The 22390-nt window shown below is 35.1% G+C and overlaps 1 protein-coding gene across 1 annotated transcript; it reads left to right on the top strand.

Moving 5' to 3' along the window:
* Nucleotides 1-12088: 12088 nt before the first annotated feature.
* On the top strand, nucleotides 12089-12424 carry LOC140957999 (uncharacterized mitochondrial protein AtMg00860-like). Its single transcript, XM_073415404.1, has one exon. It carries the CDS (start codon nucleotides 12089-12091, stop codon nucleotides 12422-12424), a length of 336 nt encoding a protein of 111 aa, XP_073271505.1.
* The last annotated feature ends 9966 nt before the right edge of the window (nucleotides 12425-22390 follow it).

Here is a 22390-nt window from a genome sequence, read left to right as displayed (position 1 = left end):
GTGTCGCTGATGTCCATGTCGCCCAGTACTGTGGTTACACGTAGATGGATCCATCGACCTTCAGCTAATAAGAAAGTCACAGATGAAAATCTGAATTCAAAAAAAGGGAAACATATATGTATATGATGAAAAAGAAAATGTATATGATGAAAGGAAAAATGTTAAAAAAGAAAATTTTTTTTATTACTTTTTAAGAAAAACAAGTAGTGGACATTTCAGAATATCTGCTGATCATTCTTGAATAGCAGAGCCCAGCTGATAATTGGATAAGATCTCGCGTAATAGCTTTTTTAGTCTGTTGAATGTCAAAGTTCATGCGCACTACCCGAAATGTACTATCTGTCAGAGTTGACGATGACATGTCACAACGAAGTTTGTATTTGTAACGGATTTCCAGATTCAAAAAGACGGTCATTGCAGGCGATGCTTAAAAATAGATCAGTCGGGCATGCTTAAGAACTCTCCTTCTCGCTTCAATATTTCTATCTGTCTAAGAAAAGTTCTTCAAGTTCAAAGAATTTTTCGAGAGTCCAACTGATCATAACAAGCACACACTGATATTTTATAATCTGATCATCAAAGATCAATTTGTGCTTAGAATTTCTTTTGAGCAATCTTTGTAATAAAGAGTAATAAATCTTACTAATTTTATTAAGTTTGTGTGAAATACTAAGAGTTTTAGTTAGGCAGTGTGGTAAGACCTGCTTAAGTAGGCAATTTCAAGGTGGTGTAATTTTCAAAGTCTTTAGTGCAATCCTTCCGCAAGAGAAGAAGGGATGACATAGGAGTGTTCAAGTTTCCGAACATCTTGAAACAAATTTGTGTTATTTTCTTTTCATTTACTCTAGTTTAGCTTCATACTTGATAGCCCAAGTGTCATACACTCAAGCCATTTTGTGTTCAACCCCTATCAGTGAGTCTCTTTCCGTGGAGTCTCAAACTTCTGGCTTATTGATACCCAACTGGCAATAATTAAATTTCAGTGTAGCTAACCCAACAAAAATACTTTGAGAATTTGCTGAGATTATGTATGCACCCATCTCTAAATCAATCTCCAATCTTAACAAGTGATATAAAAGCTGGTTAATTCTTGTCTCTGAAGAAAAAACTCAAAGTAGCCACCTTTAGTAAGATTTCCATGTTTTCCGAAGAGGATTTTTACGAGAGAAAAATAAGGATGCATGTTCATTTAGCTGCAAAAAAAGATGATATATTGTACGTCATCACAGACGGACCAATGAAGATCATGAAAGACCATTGCCATTGACATTTCTGACGGTGCTAGATAATTGAAAAACCAAGAGTGGAGTGGACCCTTGAAGACATGAAAAAGGCCAATGTGGATGTTGTTTCCAAGGAAATCTTGTACAAAACACTAGACAAAAATACTTTAAGCAAGATCAAGATGTTCTCCACTGCCAAAGATATCTGTGAAAAACTGATCTAGTTGTCCTAAAACAACAATCAAACAAAAGAAAACAAACTATATGTTGCTATACAAAAATTTGACAGTATCAAAATGAAGGCTGGTGAGTCCGTGTTGGACTTCGAGGAAAAAGTGAGCAACATTATCATTGAACTAGCTGCTCTCGACAAAGAGTATAACAATCGTGAGATATAATTGAAAGTGATGAGGGAACTCCCAAGAGAATGGGACATCAAAACTATGGATATGCATGAATCTAAAGAACTTAACAAGCTTGAACTTCATGATTTGTTTGCAGATCTTAAGGCATATGAATTCGAACTTGAAAAAAGAACTGATGGAGAATCATCAACCAAACTGACGCAGGCTCTGGCTTCTACATTGAGCGGTCAATATGTCTCAAAAGAGAAGTCAGCCGAGCATTTAAGCAATGTTGCGATGTCATTAATTGAGAAGAAATTTGGCAAGTTTCTAGAAGAACTAGAGCAATTTTCAGAGTCCAAGCAAACACAATCATTACAAGAGAGATTTCACTGATGAGGACAATATGTGTTTCATGTATTTGGTTGTAAATGATACATTCATAATAATGGAAAAATTCATCTCTATTCATTTTATGCCAAATTTAATGTTGGTATATTTCTTGTTTACTTAGCACTCAACAAGGCTTATCATATATATAATAAGAATTTATTAAATGTTGAAAGGACAATTTATTTTGTTTTTGACGAAACCAAACAGATTAATGACCAAAATAACCTAGCGGATCTGAGCAATCAGATGAAAGTTATGTATTTGCCATATGACAACAAGGATGAAATCTATGTAAACAACATGATTCATCACTCATCTGAACCAGAGATCTCATATCAGTTAGTTAGACAATGAAATGAAGAACATGAACACCAAAATAATCTGAATCAAGCTGACTTAAACCAGACTGATGATATCCAAGCTAACGAGAACCAAATGGATGAGACTCAAACTATTGAAGAGCAAGCTAATGAGAACTATACTGAAAAAAACCCAAATGATCCTACTCCAAACAATGCTGATGGAAATACACTTGGACACTTGGACCAAATTACAAATAGAGTAAGACTCACCCATCCTCACTGATGATCGGTAACCCTTCAGAACCTCTCAGAGCTAGACAAAAAATGATTATTGAATTATTACATGCTTCTTTTATTTCTCAATTAGAACATAAAAGGATATATGAATCTCTTTTAAATAGCCGTTGGATAGAAGCAGTGCGCGATGAACTAAATCAGTTTGATAGAAATCAGGTGTGGTATTTAGCACCTAGACCTCTCATCAGTTAGTCATAGCAACCCGATGTGTTTATAGAAATAAATTGAATGAAGAACGAATAAAGTAAGATTAGTTGCACAAAGTTTCATACAGAAAAAAACATATATTTTGATGAGACCTTTGCACCAGTAGCAAGGCTAGAGTCAATTAGATTTTTCTTGCTTATGCATCTTATAAAAACTTCAAATGTTTCAGACGGATGACAATAGTACATTTTTGAATGGATTATTGCAAGAAGAAGTATGTGGGGAACAACCTCCAGGTTTTGTTAATCATGCTTTAACAGATTGTGTGTTTATATTAAATAAAGCTTTGTATGAATTAGAACAAGCAACACTAGCCTGATATGACACTCTATGACATATTTTACTTGATCGTGATTTTACAATTGGATTTGTGGATAAGTCACTATTTACATTTGTTAAGAATAATCATATAATCTTAGTCCATATTTACGTTGATGATATTAATTTCGGATCGAATAGCACATAATTATGTGAGAAGTTTGCAGAGCTCATTTGCAGAGCTCATGTAGGATAAGTTTAAAATGAACATGATGAAAGAAATGACATTATTTATGTGCTTGCAAGTTTAACAGCTAGACTCTGGAATCTACCCTAAAGAGATGCAGAAAAGGTTTGGAATGGAGACATGCTCTGCTGCAACCCCAATGAGTTCATCATTTAAGCTTGACACAGATAAAAGGGGGAATATCAGTCGAGGATGCAAATTGGACATAAAGAGTATGAGTGAGATTTGTTAGTTCCTTGGAGACCGATTGATATTTTGTTAAGAAAGAAACATGCATCAATTGCAACCTAAACTGCCGAAGCTGATTACCTAACTACAGGGAGCTGTTGTGCTCAATTGTCGACAAATCAAAAACTCAAAGACTACGGCATTGATGCAACAGAATCACCTATGTTTTACGACAACATAAATGAAATCACAATAACTCATAATCCAGTCTTGCACTCTCCAACCAAATATATTGACATTCATCATCATTTTATCTGAGATCATGTGTTGAAGAAGAATATTCGTGAAGAAGAACATTCGATTGTAATATGTCTCAATTGAACAACATGTAGTTGACATTTTCACCAAACCACTTTTCAATGCTAAGTTTTCGTATTTTAGAAATATTTTAGGCCTTATTGATTTGTCTTTGAATACATTTTTAGGCAGAACTGATTCAGTAAGCCTTACTGATGAGACATACTATCAGTTAGACTTAGGTCTTACTTATCCATCAGTACTCCTAGACTAACTGATCTCATCGTATAGTAATACTAACCAGATTCATTTGTTCCTTAATTAATCATTTGAAGACAACCAACCATTTAAATTCTTTTTAAATCTCATTTATTTGAGTTTGAATTTTTTAAATACTTTTAAAATTTAATTTATTACTTCAATGATTGGTTCGTACAACATACGGATTTTTTAATTTCAAAAGATTTTAGGTAACAACGTAACAAGTGTCCCGACTGTCCAACTCGGTTGTGCATGTATATAATTTATCCTTTCAAATTCCATTTCATCGATATTTCGAATCCCCTGCAACCTTTCGTATTTTCTGCGATCGATTTTCAAATGCTTCAAACACTTGATTTTCTTCAAGTTTCTCATATGCAAAAATGACTACTCCTTTATACCTCGCAAATGCCTACGCTATGGAATTTGAATCCATCTATTCTCTGGAAGAATGAGCTATCGTTGATGCATTCAAATTGGTTGTCATCTGGGCTCTGAATTTTTCTCAGTACTTCTCGGATATCTATGTGCCAAAGTTGAAGAACTTCTATGGAAAAAGAACAATCACACCCGATGGAAAGATCATGATGCCACCAGGAGAAAATTCTTGAGTATCAACTGTTAGTTGATGTTATTGCCAAGACAATCTTGGTTAAGGTAGCATATTTTGATGCCTTCACAAATGAAAAGTTTCTAGTTTATGGTTGCTATTGCTTGGGAGAATCAAGGTGAACTGGTCATCTTTTCTTTTTCAGATACAAAAGGCAATGATATCTTCAAAAAGGCAGTCAGTGGGCTTTGCGATTTTGCCCAGCCATCTATTTGAATATGATGATATTCCTTTAATTGAACCAGTGACCCTCCACAAGTTCAAAACCCTGAACGCCCAGAATGTTATTGCTCTAAGGACTAAGGGACATGATCTAAATGTAACTCCTTCATCCCTGCTGAAAGTCAAGAAGGATTTGTGCGAAGAGTTAGAAACTGCAAATAAAGTCTCTAAGAGCAGCAAGGCTCATGCACCAAAGCCTAAGAAGAAACCGGGGCTTCAATCCATTGACTCAGAATATTCGTGTCCTCATATTACCAAGAAGCCTAGGACTTCCATAATCAAGCCAGTTTCAAGTCCAATGGTATCTAAACCAATCGCAGTTGTCCCTGTTTCTCAAGTATAGGGAAATCAAGGTGTTATCTTTGCCAAGGAAATTGATGTGAAGGTTTCTGACAAACCATTGGCTTCCAAATCCAAAGTTTCAACTATCCCAGCACCATCAAGAGTAATCCTTTTTCCAGTTGCTCTCCTAGCTCCTCGTCCTAAAGGAGTTGTAATCAAAGTTCCCATCCAGTCCACTCGCTCAGGACTTGAATTTAAGTTCTCATCAGCCTCAACTAAACGAAAAGAGCTTATGGTTTATGAATCTGAGCCTATATTTGTCATAAAAAGAAATAAGTTCTCGAAAAAAAACTTATAAAATTATAAGCGTTAAAGATCAAGAAGAACTATAAGAACCATGACATAATAAGAGGGCCAAAGCTGCAAAGACCTTTGACCCTGATTTTCTAAATTATATATTGGACCAAGAACAGTCAGTAAAACACTGTAAAGTTCTGAAGCCTTTTTTGGAAAGAGATAATGAATAAGAGACATAATTTATTATGCAAAAATCATAAATGGGAATTCATTGATCTCTTTTCGGGAAATAAACCATTAGGATGCGAGTGGATTCTTAAAAAGAAATACAAGGCCGATATATTTATTAAAAATATAAGGCTAGTTTAGTAGCCAAATGATATAGACAAATGGAAGTTATTGATTATTTTGATACATACTCTCTAGTGACAAGAATTACGTACATTTGAATATTGATAGCAATTGCAGCATTTCATGATCTAAAAATACATCAAATGGATGTGAAAACGACATTCCTCAATGGGAAACTTGAGGAAGAAATATATATGGAACAACCCGAAGGACGCGTGGTTCGTGGAAAAGAGAAAAAAGTGTTGACTTGTTAACTCATTATATGGGCTTAAAAAAGCGCCAAAACAATGATATGAGAAATTTAACAAAACTATGTTGTCAAATGACTTCAAAATTAACGAATTCGATAAAGTTATTTACATCAAAGATACACTTGAAGCATATGTAATAGTATGCTTGTATGTTGATGATATGTTAATTGTGGTAGCAATATTGAAATCATCAAAGCCACTAAGAAGATGCTGATGAAAAATTTTGATATGAAATGTAAGGTCCAAAATTACGATAACGTAACCTAACTGCATGCGAATCTAAGGAAAATTGAAAATGATTAATTAAATGATTTTAATTGCATGAATTAAATATGGTGTGCATGTTTACATATTTAAAATGTACCTTTCTACATGAATGCATAAAACTGTGTTTTAAAAAGTTATTCGAGATGCGATCGAGGAACGGAGATCGGGGACCATATAGGGGAAAATATTTTTATTAATAATTATTTTTAATTGTTTAATGTGTGGTGTATTTTAAATGGTATTTTCGAAAATAGAGTGTTTTGAGATGTTTTTACACACCGAGTCGTATTTTTAAACGGTATTTAATTTTCGACGAAAATATGAACTTTTCGAGAATTCGGCTAGTATTTTCACAAACTTTCATAAACAAAATATTTTAAATATTAACTAATGGGCTTAATATACTAGGTTAATGGGCCTAGACTTACAAACAGTGTTTTAATTAAAATAAAAAGCCAAAAACCCTCTCCAAAACCCCACACAACTCAGGCCCCTTCACCTAACATAATACTAGAACTCTTCTTCTCTATCAGCAACACACACCACACAAATTGGAAGCAAATTTATGCAAGGTTTGAAGAAAATTCAGCAAGCTTCTTGCCCCGTCTCTCCGCCAACGTCCATCGCATCATAAGTTGTTTTTCGTGCATGAAATACGCGAAAGCATGCCTTAACATTCTTTCAAACATCTTTCACACTATATTATGTATATTTGATTAACCTTGCATGAAAATATGATGCACAAGTCTTATTTTCGTTTTTATGGGCATACATGCATACAACTCATTTTTTTGTGATTCAAAACTCTTCTTAATGATGCACAAAAAGACTGCCATGGTAGGGACACAAAAAGGGATGATTTTTAGAGGGTTTATGAGGCTTAAGTGAGGTTGCACAAGGGCTGGACGTGAGGGGTTAAAGGGTGCACGGAAATAAGAGTCCTTGTGGCTAGGATTTTAGGTAGGAGTCCTTGAGGGCCACGTCCACCAGCAGCTGTTAGGGCATGCTGAGGAGACTTAAGAAGGCTGCATGATGGTCCTAGGGTGGCTGCACAAGGGTTCGTTCGTGGAGCAAGGGTGATCGCTTGAGGCTTGGGGGAGCCGTGCGCATGCCATGTGATCGGGTTGAGGGGCTGGGGCTTTTAGGTCCTTTAGGCTCGGTCCAGTAGGTTACCTAGGGCTTGGTCATGGCCTTAGGAAGGTTAGCTAAGGGATGGATAGGCTGGTTACTGGTTAGGGCTGAGGATTGCATGGCAATACACACTAGGGTTTTTCGAAAAATAGGGCTACAATTCAGTAGGTGTCCTAGGCTTGTTCATGGGTCTTGATTGGCTTGGTTTGGGTTGAATATGGTTTAGTTAGGTGTTATTAAGCTTTGGTTCAAGTTTGGGTAAGTTTCGAATCAATACGAGTCAAAACCAAGATGTAAGTCTAAGTTTAAATACGAATTGATAAACTGGTCGAGGAGCTTAAGTTAACGTCTAAGAAATATTTATGGGTATATTTTAAGGTGATATGTTAAGTTTGAAATAATTTGGTTCGTTGTTTTAAGGTATAAGGATATATTGGGGAAGTTAGAATTCCAGGGTCATTTTACACCTGAAAAATGTTAGACGTCCTGGCAGTGCCCTGAATGATGTAATAAATGTTAAAATGTTTATTTCAAATGTTTATGGAATTTTATGATGAAACGTTAATGCTAAAATACATGTTACATGCTTAGTTTAAAAGAAAAATGATTTATATGTGCATCAATTTTTATAAGTGATGAAAATATTAAAAGTTGAAGGAGGAGAATTGATTGTGACTAATACGATGACATGATGATATGATGATATGTAATGCCAAGGCTCAATTGACGGGTGAGAGTGTTGTTGATGTCCCCGCCGCTTGGTACCACGGTTATACATAGATGGATCCATCAACTAACAGCTGATACGAAAGTCACAATTAAGGATCTGAATTCAATGAAAGGGACACGTATACGTATATGATGAAAGAAAATATTATATGATATGATGAGAGAAAATATTATATGATATGTTTAAAGAAAAATGTTTAAGGTTATGCATATTCATGAAAAGCTATTTTGTTAAATGTACTTTCACTGTTGCATGTGATTGTATATGTATTACTTGTTATCATGATTAAAGTTTGCTGAGTCAATAGACTCACTAAGTGTGATTTATGAAGATGAGCATGAGATTGATGTTAATGGAGGTCTTGATGGTTGATCTAGTTAGATTGAAGGTGCACACAACCCGAGAACTGTCGCTAGTTTTCCGCAAATTAAATAAGTTTATAATTTATGTTTACTTTAAAGATTATATGACTGATGATGCTTTTGAGAGGTTTTGATAGGATGCTAGAGTTAATGTTATTTTTGAAACAATGTTATTTTAGGTTAGTTGATGTTTTATGACTTTATGCTTTTAATTAGTTTCTTTTGATTTTTCAAATAATAGTTGGTTAGTTTATTTTTAAATGGTGCAAAAGTATTTTAAAAATTTATATATATACGTATAGTGTTCGGCCGAGGCTTTGGAAGAAAAAAAATTTCTAGTATATTTTAAAGAAAAATGAGTATGGATGTCTCAGTTGGTATCAGATCAACGTTCCTACAAAGGGTTGTGTCGTCGCTAGTCCGTAAAGCTCAGTCGTCAAGCCTCAAATTTGTAAGTTTAAATGTTTTATATGATTTTATTGATAGCACCTGCATGATCGCATGATTCATATATTTAAGTTGCATGCTTATTGAAATTTAATGATATTCATGTTTAAGACGAACGATAAATGAAATTTATATGTTGCATGATTAGAAACCTTAGATTTAGATGCATGTTGGTTACATTTAAAATTTGGAAAACATTTAGATATAATACCTCCTAGACGAGCACCAAGTACCGATATGCAATGTGGTAATAATGAATGAGGAGCATCGTCAAGAGAATGCACCCCCACCTCTTAATGGGGATGCTGCTACTCGTGTTCTAGAGGGCATGACACGTTTCTTCGAGCAACAGGCTCAGCAGGCCCCGAGACCATAGATTGATATGTATGATCAGTTTCGGAGGCTCGGTCCGAAGGAGTTTTCTGGCACTACCGACCCATTTGCTGCTGAGGGTTGGATTTGATCTCGAGGATAACTTTCGCTATCTGAATATGGGGGATGTAGACCGTGTTAGGTGTGCCACATATATGCTTAGAGATAATGCTTCCCTTTGGTGGGAAGGGGTGGAGCATGGGATTGATTTGGCTACGATTCAAGGAAATATTCTATGAGAAATACTTCACTGCCGACGTCCGAGGACACTTGAAGAGAGAATTTATGACGCTCCATCAGGGAGACATGACTGTGGCCGAGTTTGTTAGGAAGTTTGATTGGAGCTGTCACTTTGTGCCCCTTATTGCTAGGGATGTTGCTGAGAAACTTAGGCACTTTCTGGATGGCTTACGATCTACTATACACATTGATGTGATGCTGATGCGACCGACGAATTATGCGGCTACTACCACCTGTGCATTTCAAGCTGAGCAAGCCTTGAGGGACATTGATTTTGAGATGCAGCGCAAGAGGCAGCAACACTAGCAGGGTTCTCAGCCGAATAAGAAGCCATTTGTAGGACCTCCGAAAGCTCAAGGGCAACAAAAGCCCCAAGGACAGTGGAAGAATCCGGGACAGCAAAAGCTACCACAATCTGGAGAACCAAAAGCTGAGGAAAATGCAATCGCCCACACTATGGCAATTGTATGTGGGGAACATACAAGAGCTTTATATGCAAGGAGTAAGGACCCAAAGCTGTCGACTGCCCAAAGAAGAAAGCACCAACTGTTGACAGAGCTTATATGATGCACGCGGAGGAGGTTGAGGATGAGCCAGACACGACTTTGATCACTGGTAACCTAATAATTTAGCATTTTTATTTTGCTTTTATTACATGAAATGTCAAATTGGTTATGAGAATTGATTTGGGATCAAGAAGAACCTAGAAGAAAATAGGTTGCATGCTCTACCATAGTTGGAATTAACAGATGACAATAGAAACCATAGAAAATGATCGTGAATTATGAGGCTTAACTATGCAAAAGAGATAATTAAATCCAAATAAGAATTTTAAGGATTAAAAATTGAAGACAATCGAGAATTAGGGCATGCATTGTATTTTCTAAAATCTATGCGGACCAAAATTGCAAAAATTTGAACCTAAGGGACTTAATTGCACATAACCAAAAGTTTAAGGGGCGCTAAACCAAATTTTGAAGAGTCCAGGAACTGAAATTGAGATAACCAAAAATCCTAGGGTAAAATATGGAATTTTCAAAACATTCAGGGACTAAATTGCAAGGTTTAGAAATTTCAGAGGCTGTCTTGAAAATCTTGGGTAATTAGGGCTCAAATTGATGAAATTCAAAATTAATGGTGTAGGATACGAATTTTTGAAAAATTTTGGGGCCTATTTGGCAAAATGCGAAACTTTTAGGGATGAAAATGCTAATTTCGAAAATTTAAATGGTTAAAGTGCAATTTTTCGAGAATTATTAGGGTCAAAACATTTAGTTTTCAAGAATCATGGGAAAAATAGTGATAGAAATTCCTTAAGTTTTAACACGAATAGATTTGACGGTGTATTCGTCGCAGGAAGGATATTCATTCTAGGAGTAGCTACCTACGCATTACTGGATTCAGGAGCTACACACTCATTCATATCCGAGACATTTGTGAGACATTCGTCAAGCGACTAAATATTATACCCGAGGATATGGGATTGGGCTTCAAAGTTTCTATTCCTTCCGGTGATCAAATTGTGAATAATCTGGAGCTTCGTTTGCAAAAAGATATGGTTCGAGCAGATCTTATCGTACTCCAATGCCTGAATTCGACATCATACTTGGCATCGATTGACTATCATTGAATAGAGCTTCGATAGATTTTCGACAGAGGTCAGTGTCTATTCGACCACCCAGCGGGAAATCTTTTATCTTTGAGGCAGCGAGAAACAAGCAAATGCCGCACATCATCTCCTGCATTTGTACGAGGAAACTTATGAAGCGAGGCTGCCAAGATTTTCTAGCATGTGTTACGTCATCACCCATTCCCGACAGTCAGAATCTAGAAGATGTTGAGGTCGTTAGAGACTTTCCTAGCGTCTTTCCTGAGGACGTTTCTTGCATTCTACCAGACCGTGAGGTGGAATTTTCTATTGAGTTGATGCTGGGCACTGTACCAATTTCTAAGGCACCCTATTGTCTATCACCCGCCGAGATGAAAGAGCTAAAGGATCAAATTCAAGAATTGCTGGACAAGGGTTTTATTCGCCTTTGTTGTTCTCCGTGGGACGCGCTGGTATTATTTGTGAAGAAAAAAGACGATAGTATGAGACTTTGCATCTATTATCGAGACCTGAATAGGGTCACCATTAAAAATAAGTATCCCTTACCGAGAATCGAAGATTTATTTGATTAATTACAAAGAGCATCGATATTCTTAAAAATAAATCTTCGTTCTGGTTACCATCAGTTAAATGTTAAGGATTCGGATGTTCATAAGACAACGTATAGGACTCGATATGGGCATTATGAGTTTATGGTCATGCCATTTGGGTTGACCAATGCCCCAGCGATCTTCATGGATCTCATGAATCACGTATTAAAGCCGTATCTGGATCAATTTGTTATAGTCTTCATCGATGATATTTTGATCTATTCGAGGAGTAAAGAGGAGCATAGTCAGAATTTTAGAACAGCACTACAAATACAACAAGATGGGAAATTATACGCTAAGTTAAGCAAGTACGAGTTTTTGTTTGAGAGAATGGCGTTCTTAGGACATGTTATTTCTAGAGATGGAGTTGAGGTTGATCCGAGTAAAGTCAATGCAGTGAAAGAATGGCCCGTATCTAAGAGCGTAACCGAGATCCGTAGTTTCTTGAGACTAGCTGACTATTACCGAAAGTTCATACAAGGATTCTCTTCTATTGCGGTACCTTGGACCGTCTTGACAAAGAAGAATGAAAAGTTTATATGGGGATCCGAATGCCAAAAAATTTCTGACAAGTTGAAGCAAGCTTTGATTTCAGCGCCAATATTATCGATGCCATCGGGGCAAGGAGAGTATGATCTTTATACGACGCTTCGAAACTTGGGTTAGGCACAGTTCTGATGCAAGAAGACCGAGTGATAGCATATGGATCGTGACAGTTGAAAGTACATGAGAAAAATTACCCAGACATGATCTTGAGCTCGCCATAGTGGTATATGCATTCAAGATTTGGAGACATTATTTGTATGGGGAGAAGTGCAAGATTTTCACGGATCATAAGAGTTTGAAATACTTCTTCACCCATAAATAGTTGAACACCCGAGTAAAGCTAATGTAGTTGCGGACACACTGAGTATGAAGACAACAGTTATTACTCAATTATCACTTGAGAGACCATTACAGTCCGAGATACAGATATTTAAGCTTGCAGTATATGCTAGGGGTGAGGCCCCTAATCTTGCCACTATGACAGTACAGTCGACTTTGTGGGATAGAATCCGAGAGGGATAGTCTTCTAACGAGCAATTACAAAAATGGAGACTGAGAGATGAAGCTAAGGGTCGGAAGCTATATTCTGAGGAGGATGGCATAGTTCGATAACGAGATCGACTATGGGTTCCTAGTGGTGATTCACTGCGATAGGTTATTATGAAGAAAGTTCACGACACGTCGTACTCCATCCATCCTGGAAGCACGAAGATGTAATGGCTCCTTACAAGGCACTATATGGAAGGAAGTGTAGTTCACCTATACATTGGGACGAGGTTGGTGAAAGGGGGGAATTTAGTCCGGACGTGATCAAGAAAACAGCGGAGCTAGTAGCCAAGATACGAGATAGGATGAAGACTGCACAAAGCCGACAGAAAAGCTATGCCGATAAGCGTCGAAGAGATTTGGAGTTTGCAGTGGGTGACCACGTATTCATAGGGCCGTTTGAGATTTTAGAGAGGATTGGAACATTAGCCTATAGGGTGGCGTTGCCACCGATGCTAGCCGGAGTACATAATGTGTTCCACATCTCGATGCTACGAAAGTACATGTCGAACTCTTCACATGTACTAAATTATGAGCCGCTACAGTTGACTCCAAATATGTCATACGAGGAAAGACCTACACAAATCCTAGGTAGAAAAGAAAGAAGACTCTGAAACAAACTTATGCCAATGGTCAAAGTCAAGTGGCTAAATCACTCGGAGGAAGAAGCTATTTGGAAACTGAGAGGGACATGAGGAGTCGCTACCCGGATTTATTTGGTAACTTTTAATTTCGAAGACGAAAATTCATTTAAGAGAGGGAGGAATTGTAAGGTCCAAAAATACGATAACGTAACCTAACTACATGCGAATATAGGGAAAATGAAAAATGACAAATGAAATGGTTTTAATTACATGAATTAAATATGGTATGCATGTTTACATATTTAAAATATACATTTCTACATGAATGCATAAAACTGTGTTTTAAAAGGTTATTCGAGACGCGATCGAGGAACGGAGACCGGTGACCATATAAGGCAAAATGTTTTTGTTAAATAATTATTTTTAATTATTTAATGTGTGGTGTATTTTAAATGGTATTTTCAAAAATAATGTGTTTTGAGATGTTTTTACACGCAGAGTCGTATTTTTAAACGGTATTCAATTTTCGACGAAAATATGAACTTTTCGAGAACTCGACTAATATTTTCACAAACTTTCCTAAACAAAATATTTAAATATTAACTAATGGGCCTAATATACTAGGTTAATGGGCCTAAACTTGTACCTAGTGTTTTAATTAAAATAAAAAGAAAGATCGAGTGTGCTAGTGCCTTCGAAGGCATTTCGAACACTATATTCTCCAATGAGCTGCAATAGCTCGTGTTCTAAGAATATTAACACCGATGAATTAAATCGAGATTGGTTTAAAATCAAGCGGAAGAAACTCGAAGTAATCCTTCGTGAAGAAGACTGTTATTAGAAAATATTTTAACTTATGTATACTGAATAACTGAGAAAGACTAGATTAGTTTTTGCATTCTTCAGTTCAGTTATGGTGACAACTGAACTGACGAATACTCTAGCTGATCAAAACAATTTTAAAACAGCAGTTAGTAAGTTAAATACACAAGATATGTTTATGGATGTTCGGAGATTTCAACTGCTCCTACGTCACCTCTTCTACCATTACAGGTAGGATCCACTAGAAGAATTTGATTTGTACAACACTTTGTACAAACCCACTCAGCTAGGACTTACACTACTGCCTAAACTGAACTCCTAGCTACGACTAAAGACAACACCTTCCAGCCAACACTTCTTTAACGTCTATATGTCAAAGACTACATACACAAGTTTAACGTCTTTGTGCAAGACGGTATTTGGGTGGTTGAGAGTGTTTGTGTGTGTGAGAACTGAACAGGGATGTTCTCACACACTGAGGAATATAGGCTTTTATACTAAGCTGATAACACGTTGAAGTGTCCCTCTGGGCTGATTGCTTATGAAAGCTGATTTTCAATAGGCGTGCCCTTTCTTTTCTCTCTTATTTTGTGTTTGATTTGTGTTCTTCTTGTTGTTATTATTGTTATTGTTGAGTCTTCACTGATCTTCTCTTTATATAAGCAGGAAAAAGTGATCGTACAGTGATACTCATTTATTGTATATGTTGCATCTTGAATTAGTTTCTTGGACTTTGTGTTTCGACTGCCTTTCTGAAACGTTGTCTTTAATGCTCTGATGCAACGTCCATTAATGTCTTTTGACTGGAAAATGACTTTGTACCTTCACGCACAGCTGAAATCCATTGAAAGAGTTTGTCTTCATCTATAACTGAAAGATTCTGACTGATGCTTCAGACTGGTCAGTTGAACCGATCTTCAGTTGGGCTGGTGAAATCAGTCGACTCGTCAGTTGAACTGATTTCACTCTCGTTCAGTTGAATTGATTAGCTGGGTTTCTTCATCAGTTGAACACTCTTTCGGCTGGCCAGGCTTCTGAGGTTCCCCTGCTGAACCACCTATCAACTGGACAATCAGCTGGACTGCTCAATTGACGTAACAGTTAGACTGATTCAGTTTGTGCGATCAGTTAGGTCTTCAGTTTGCGATGTAAACAGCTCGTGATTGATCCTAACTTCTGCACACTAAGGTAGATTATTAGTAGCACAAATTAACAAGTTTGGTTAACATCAAAATTAAGATTGCGAACTTGAAAAGCTCCAACAAAAAACCCTCCCCAAAACCCCACACAACTCACGCCCCCTTCACCTAAAATAATACTAGGACTCTTCTTCCCCATCAGCAACACGCACCAAACGAATTGGAAGGAAATTTATGCAAGGTTTGAAGAAAATTCAGCAAGCTTCTTACCCCGTCTCTTTGCCAACGTCCCTCGCATCGCAAGTTTTTTTTCGTGCATGAAATATGCAAAAGCACGTCTTAACTTTCTTTCAAACATCTTTCACACCATATTATGTATATTTGATTAACCTTGCATGAAAATATGATGCACAAGTTTTATTTTCGTTTTTATTGGCATACATGCATACAACTCATGTTTTTGTGATTCAAAACTCTTCCTAATGATGCACAAAGGGGCTGCCATGGTAGGGACCCGAAAAGGGATGATTTCCAGAGGGTTTATGAGGCTTAAGTGAGGCTGCACAAGGGCTGGACAGGCTGCACAAGGGCTGTACGTGAGGGGTTAAAGGGTGCATGAAAATAAGAGTCCTTGTGGCTAGGGTTTTCGGGTAGGAGTCCTTGAGGGCCACGGCCTCCAGCAGCTGTTAGGGCATGCCAAGGAGACTTAAGAGGGCTGGATGATGGTCCTAGGGTGGCTGCACAAGAATTGGTTCGAGGAGCAAGGGCGATCGCCTGAGGCTTGGGGGAGCCGTGCGCATGCCATGCGATCGAGTTGAGGGGCTGGGGCTTCTAGATCCTTTAGGCTCGGTCCAGTAGGGTTCCTAGGGCTTGGTCATGGTCCTAGGAAGGTTAGCTAAGGGCTGTATAGGCTGGTTACTGGTTAGGGCCTAGGGTTGCATGGCAATACACACTAGGGTTTTTCGAAAAATAAGGGCAGCATTTCAATAGGTGTCCTAGGCTTGTTCATTGATCTTGATTGGCTTGGTTTGGGTTGAATATGGTTTATTAGGTGTTATTAAGATTTGGTTCAAGTTTGGCAAAGTTTGGGTAAGTTTCAAATCAATACGAGTCAAGACCGGGATGTACGTCTAAATTTAAATACGGATTGGGAAACTGGTCGAGGAGCTTAAGTTTACTTCTAAAAAATATTTATGGTTGTATTTTAAGGTGATATGTTAAGTTTGGAATGATTTGGGTCATCGTTTTAAGGTCTAAGGATATATTGGGAAAGTTAGAGTTCCAGGAGAAAAACTGTCAATTTACACTTGAAAAATGTTAGACGTCTTGGCAGTGCTCTGAATGCTATAATAAATGTTTATTTCAAATGTTTATAGAATTTTATGATGAAATGTTAATACTAAAATACATGTTACATGCTTAGTTTAAAAGAAAAATGATTTATATGTGCATCAATTTTTACAAGTGATGAAAATATTAAAAGTTGAAGAAGGAGAATTGATTGTGACTAATACGATGACACGATGACATGATGATATGATGATATGTAAGGCCAAGGCTCAGTTGACGGATGAGAGTGTCGATGATGTCTCTGCCACCTGGTACCATGTTTAAACGTAGATGGATTCGTCTACTAACAGCTGATACGAAAGTCACTATTAAGGATCTGAATTCAATGAAAGGGACACATATACGTATATGATGAAAGGAAATATGATATGATATGATGAAAAGAAATATAATATGATACGTTGAAAGGATAATGTTTAAGGTTAAGCATATTCATGAAAAGCTATTTTATTAAAAGTATTTTCACTATTGCATGTGATTGTATATGTATTACTTGTTATCATGATTAAGGTTTGCTGAGTCAATAGACTCATTAGATGTGATCAATGCAGGTGATCATGATATTGATGTTAATAGAGGTCTTGATGGTTGATCTAGCTGGACTGAAGTGCACACAACTCGAAGATTGACTCTAGTTTTCCGCAAATAAAATAATTTTATGATTTATGTTTACTTTAAAGATTAAATGACTTATGATGCTTTTGAAAGGTTTTGAGAGGATATTAGAGTTAAGGTTATTTTTGAAATAATGTTAGTTTAGGTTGGTTGACGTTTTACGACTTTATGCTTTGAATTACTTTCTTTTTAGTTTTCAAATAATAGTTGGTTGGTTTATTTTTAAATGATATAAAAATATTTTAAAAATTTATACATATATGTATAGTGTTCGGCCAAGGCTTTGGAAGAAAAAAAAACTTCTAGTATATTTTAAATAAAAATGAGTAGTGGACGTCTCATGAAATATATCGGAGAAGTAGATGCAATTTTGGGAATCAAAGTTACTAAGATATCGGGAGAATGTGTTTTGTCGCAATCTCACTATGTTCAAAAGATATTGGAAAAATATAATGCGAATTATATTCCCTTAATTAAAAAGACCCATAGATCCAAATATCTCCAAAAATAAATGTGAGCCTATATCCCAATTCGAATATTCGAAGATCGTAGGCAGATTATTGTAGCTCATAAACTGCACCCGTCTGGATATTGCTTATGTTATCAACAAACTAGTCAATTTATAAGTAATCCTAGTAATGAAGATTGTAAAACATTAATAAAGGTACTTGGATATTTAAGATACAACGTAAACTATGGATTGCACTATACGAGATATCATGTGCTCCTAGAAGGTTATAATGGCACAACTTGGATATTTGACACAAGTGATTCAAAATCTACAAGTGGTTATATATTTACAATTGTTGTGGTGCTATATCATGGAAGTTTTCTAAGAAAAATTGTATTCTTCTATCCACAATGGAATTTGAATTTATAGCTTTGAAGAAAGTTGGAGAAGAAGCCGAGTGAATTCGAAGTTTCTTAGAAGAAATCTATTGTTGGAATAATCCAGTGTCCTCAATAATAATTCATTGCGATAGTCAATAAGCAATTGAAAGGGCACAAAGTATTATGTATAATGGTAAGTCTCGACTCATTAATTGTAGACATAATACCATACGACAATTGATCTCTAATGACATTATCTCCATTAATTATATAAAATCAAAGGAGAATCTCGTGGAACGACTTACAAAAGGTATACCGAGTGATCAAATCAATTTTATATCAAGGGGAATGGGATTGAAACCCCAAAATTAAATCTTGTAGTGAAAACCAAACCTAGTTGACTACATATCCTAAGATCTAAGCTCAAAAGGACAACTGAATCACAAGATTGTTAGTAATACCATAGGGAAATCTCCTACCTATTCCTATAATAAGAGGTTTTGTCCACAGAAAGGGTATGAGGCCAAGTATTTACCTTTAATGATTCCTAATACATACTAATATGTATGTTAGAGCATGTGAGATACTCTTCTAAAAGATTACTAATGTAAGTGAAAAGTGTGGCCGCTTCAAAGATGGAAAGTACTCACAGAATCAAATAGTGTTCATGGTCGAAATGGACACAACAGTGAGAACCTAATGAAATGTTAGAAATTTTATTATATGAATATAATTGTCTTGTTTTACAAAAAATGGTGAATAATTCAAGAAATCATGCTCGCTAATTGCCAAGTAAATCCGATTATATCACGTTAAAGAAGGTTCAAAGCCAAAAAAAACCTATCTCGATGAAATAATATTTCGCTAGAACATTATTTTTCGAATCAGCATAATCGCATGCATTAATTTTCATTTATGTAGGGAATTTTAAAAAAAATGAGTTTCGTATCAATTTAGAATTAATAAAATAATTCAAACGAGCTGTATAACTAACGATTATTTCTCGATCACCAATTATGGTGAATGTGAAATTAATTGAGTGTTCACAAATATTAATTCGAACTTTAACGACTGAAAAGATTGAATCGTAAGGATTATAATAGAGATACATGTCTTTTGTTTCGAGACTTTTCATACATTATAAATAAGACTATCTTCATTTGCATTGTACATCAATTCTTCTTCTTTTTCTTTATCTCTAATTTAGTTCTACATGCGAATAATTAAGTCTTAGCGCTTAAAATCTAAATTTGCAAGATTAAACTCCTGAGTTTGTATTGTCAAAGCTTATACGCTAAATTTAGAAACTTTAAAATTAAATTCGAGGGTTGTATTCTAGTTTTGAATTTTTTAAACAATAACGCTTAAATCCAATATATAAACTCTATAACTTAGATTTTAAGTTTAACGCTTAGAATTCGAAATTGAAAAGTTTGTATATCATCTTGATAGCATTCTAAACATTGCAAGGTTTGTGTGACTTTAAAATTTGTAAAGATATTATTCAAATCGGAAAACAAATTTCCAACAACAGTAAGCACCAGAGTGGAGCAATATCGTTTTAAGGAAAACTAAGTCAAAATCTTGCCTCATCTAATTTTTCGTAGCCATTTTTGTTCACCCGTGTTTTCCCAAACCAAATAATATATTCCATACCCAACAATGATTGTATATAATATCATAACTAAACCCAATGCTCGGAAATAAAAATGTATTATACATATAAAAAAAATCTTCATATTTAGTTTATTTTGACTTCAAACTTCCAGTTATTTCACATATATTTATAATTAGTATAAACAATATTAAAAAAAAACGTGACAATAATTTTAATTTCATTTGTTAGATTGAAAATTTGTTGCAAGAGTTGATCAATTATCAAGCATTCAAGTTCAAGAGACTGCATTCATAAACCACCATTAATTCGCATCGAATGATTTCAATCCAAAGAACTACGTTGAAAAGGAAAACTACCATATAAGAACAAACATAAATATATATAAAAAAATTGATTATAAACATACAGAAAGACAGTGTTAGACAAATCAAAAGAATTTATTATGTTATTATTAAGGTATAGTTTGGTGTACGGGATAAGAGAGATACTGATAAATAATCTTCCTTATCCCACGTTTGGTACCTTTTTAGAAAGCCCATGATAATATCATGGGCCCGTGATAAATAGTTTTATACAAGGATAATGTATCCCTTTTATGACATGTAAAATTTTAATCTAATGATAAAAAATACCACAAATGATTTAATTGCCCTCAATATATAAAAATCTTAAACCCTATCGTTCTCTCATTTCACCGTCCCATCAAATAAATTTTTTTATTTATTTTTATATATTATATAATATGATAATTATATAAATGAATTCGAGATAATTATATAAAAATAAAATGATATTTTTTATTTTTGTTTCTTTTTTGCCATAAATTTATAAAAATAAAATGATATTTAAATTGTCGAATAAATTTTTTAAAATTATATTTAAATTGTAACGCCGATTCTAAAATTATAAAATTTATTATGAACAGATAATTTTGAACTTAAGCAACAACTTTGAAATTATAAAATTTATTATGATAAGGTTAATTTTGTTATTACAATCTAATATATAAATTTAATCACTCTTACTAAAATTACACCAAACATTAAATATAATATCCTACATCTTATATATCCTTAATTTATCCTTATATTATATATCACATGTTTATCACGTGTACTAAACTATGCCTAAGTGTAAATATATTATCCTTATGTACTAACATTTTTTGTCTACATTTAAAAAAAAATCATTTCAGAAATTTAAAATTAATTCAATAAATAACTAAACATAACAAACAAACAAAAATCAGAATTTAAAGTTATGTATGGGAAATTGGGTCGGGTAGTTCGGTTCCGACCCAATCCGAATTGATATTTTGGGATTAGTCAGGTAGTTTGAGTAAAACCCGAACCCGACTAATTTTAATCCGATCAAGTTTCGAGTAGAGAAATTCGACCAATCAACTTGACGCTATCATATTTTCTTCCTTCTTCAATTCGCAAAGATGCTCCACCTCCAACGCCCATCGACAATTGATTAATTTTTCATCCATAGCAGCTCGCTTGCCTTGATTCGTTTCCGGTGATGACCCAACACATGGCTATTTCTTAGTGAAGGGTCGTTCATGCATATTGATGTTTGTTCAGTTGCAATCATGGTCCGCCGTCATGGTAGCGGAGAAAGTCGTGGAGGCTGCTGTTCCATTTCCATTGATATTTCGCAGAATGTAGCACATATAATCGTTTATCTGTTGAGAAGAAATAGCACAAATAATTGTTTATGGAAGTTCGAAGAAAATAACCTATATGCATCTTCTCTTATTCTGTTTCTAGAAAAGATTTCACTAAAAGACTTTGATAATTACAAAATTGAAACTATTCACTTTTGCAAGACTTACCAATTGTCTCACTGAAACTCTTAACAAACAACTTTAACAAATTTGACAAATAAGCACAAAAGACTCTTTCTGACAGTAATAAATACTCACAATTTAAATAATAAATATTTGATACAATTTTGATAAGAAGATCCAAACAAAATATCCTTCGAAAGATCAAATTAATCTTTAAAGCGAGTTCTTAATAGTATTTTAGCATTGCTTGACTTTTTTTTTTAATGTAAATCTAAAATAGATAATAGATATAAGCAGTTTTTAGAATAGCATCTAAGTTTTGAATCAATTTTTTATAGAAATATTGCAACGTTCACATTAGAACATCAATTAATTGGTCGCACTCATACCATAACAGAATTACTACTCGATGCCATGTATCTTTTGTATTTTACTCAATATGGAATGCAACGATTATTGTTTTGAGTACTGATATAAAATGGTCAAAATAAATTTGTCGAAAATTTGCTGACATGGTATCAAAAATTGTAATAACTCGAGTTTGTTATGAATAAAGTATCATTTAAATATGATGAAGGTTTTATTAATTAAGCAATTTGAAGTATTTTTTCAGCATCCAATTCATAACCGTCGAAGACCAGTTCTATAATGACCCAAGTTTCGTTATGAATAAATTTTTTGTTTAAACATGATTACGATGTCATTACTTAAGCAATTCGAAGTATTTATTCAACAGCCAGCTCCGAACCACCGAAGAGCAGTTCAGACCATCGATGGGTTCAAACCTTC

This window comes from Primulina huaijiensis, chromosome 14 (genome assembly GCF_012295235.1).
Source record: "Primulina huaijiensis isolate GDHJ02 chromosome 14, ASM1229523v2, whole genome shotgun sequence".
Taxonomy (NCBI): domain Eukaryota; kingdom Viridiplantae; phylum Streptophyta; class Magnoliopsida; order Lamiales; family Gesneriaceae; genus Primulina; species Primulina huaijiensis.
Note: the sequence above shows the minus strand (reverse complement) of the source record. Positions and strands in the feature narration are given on the sequence as shown.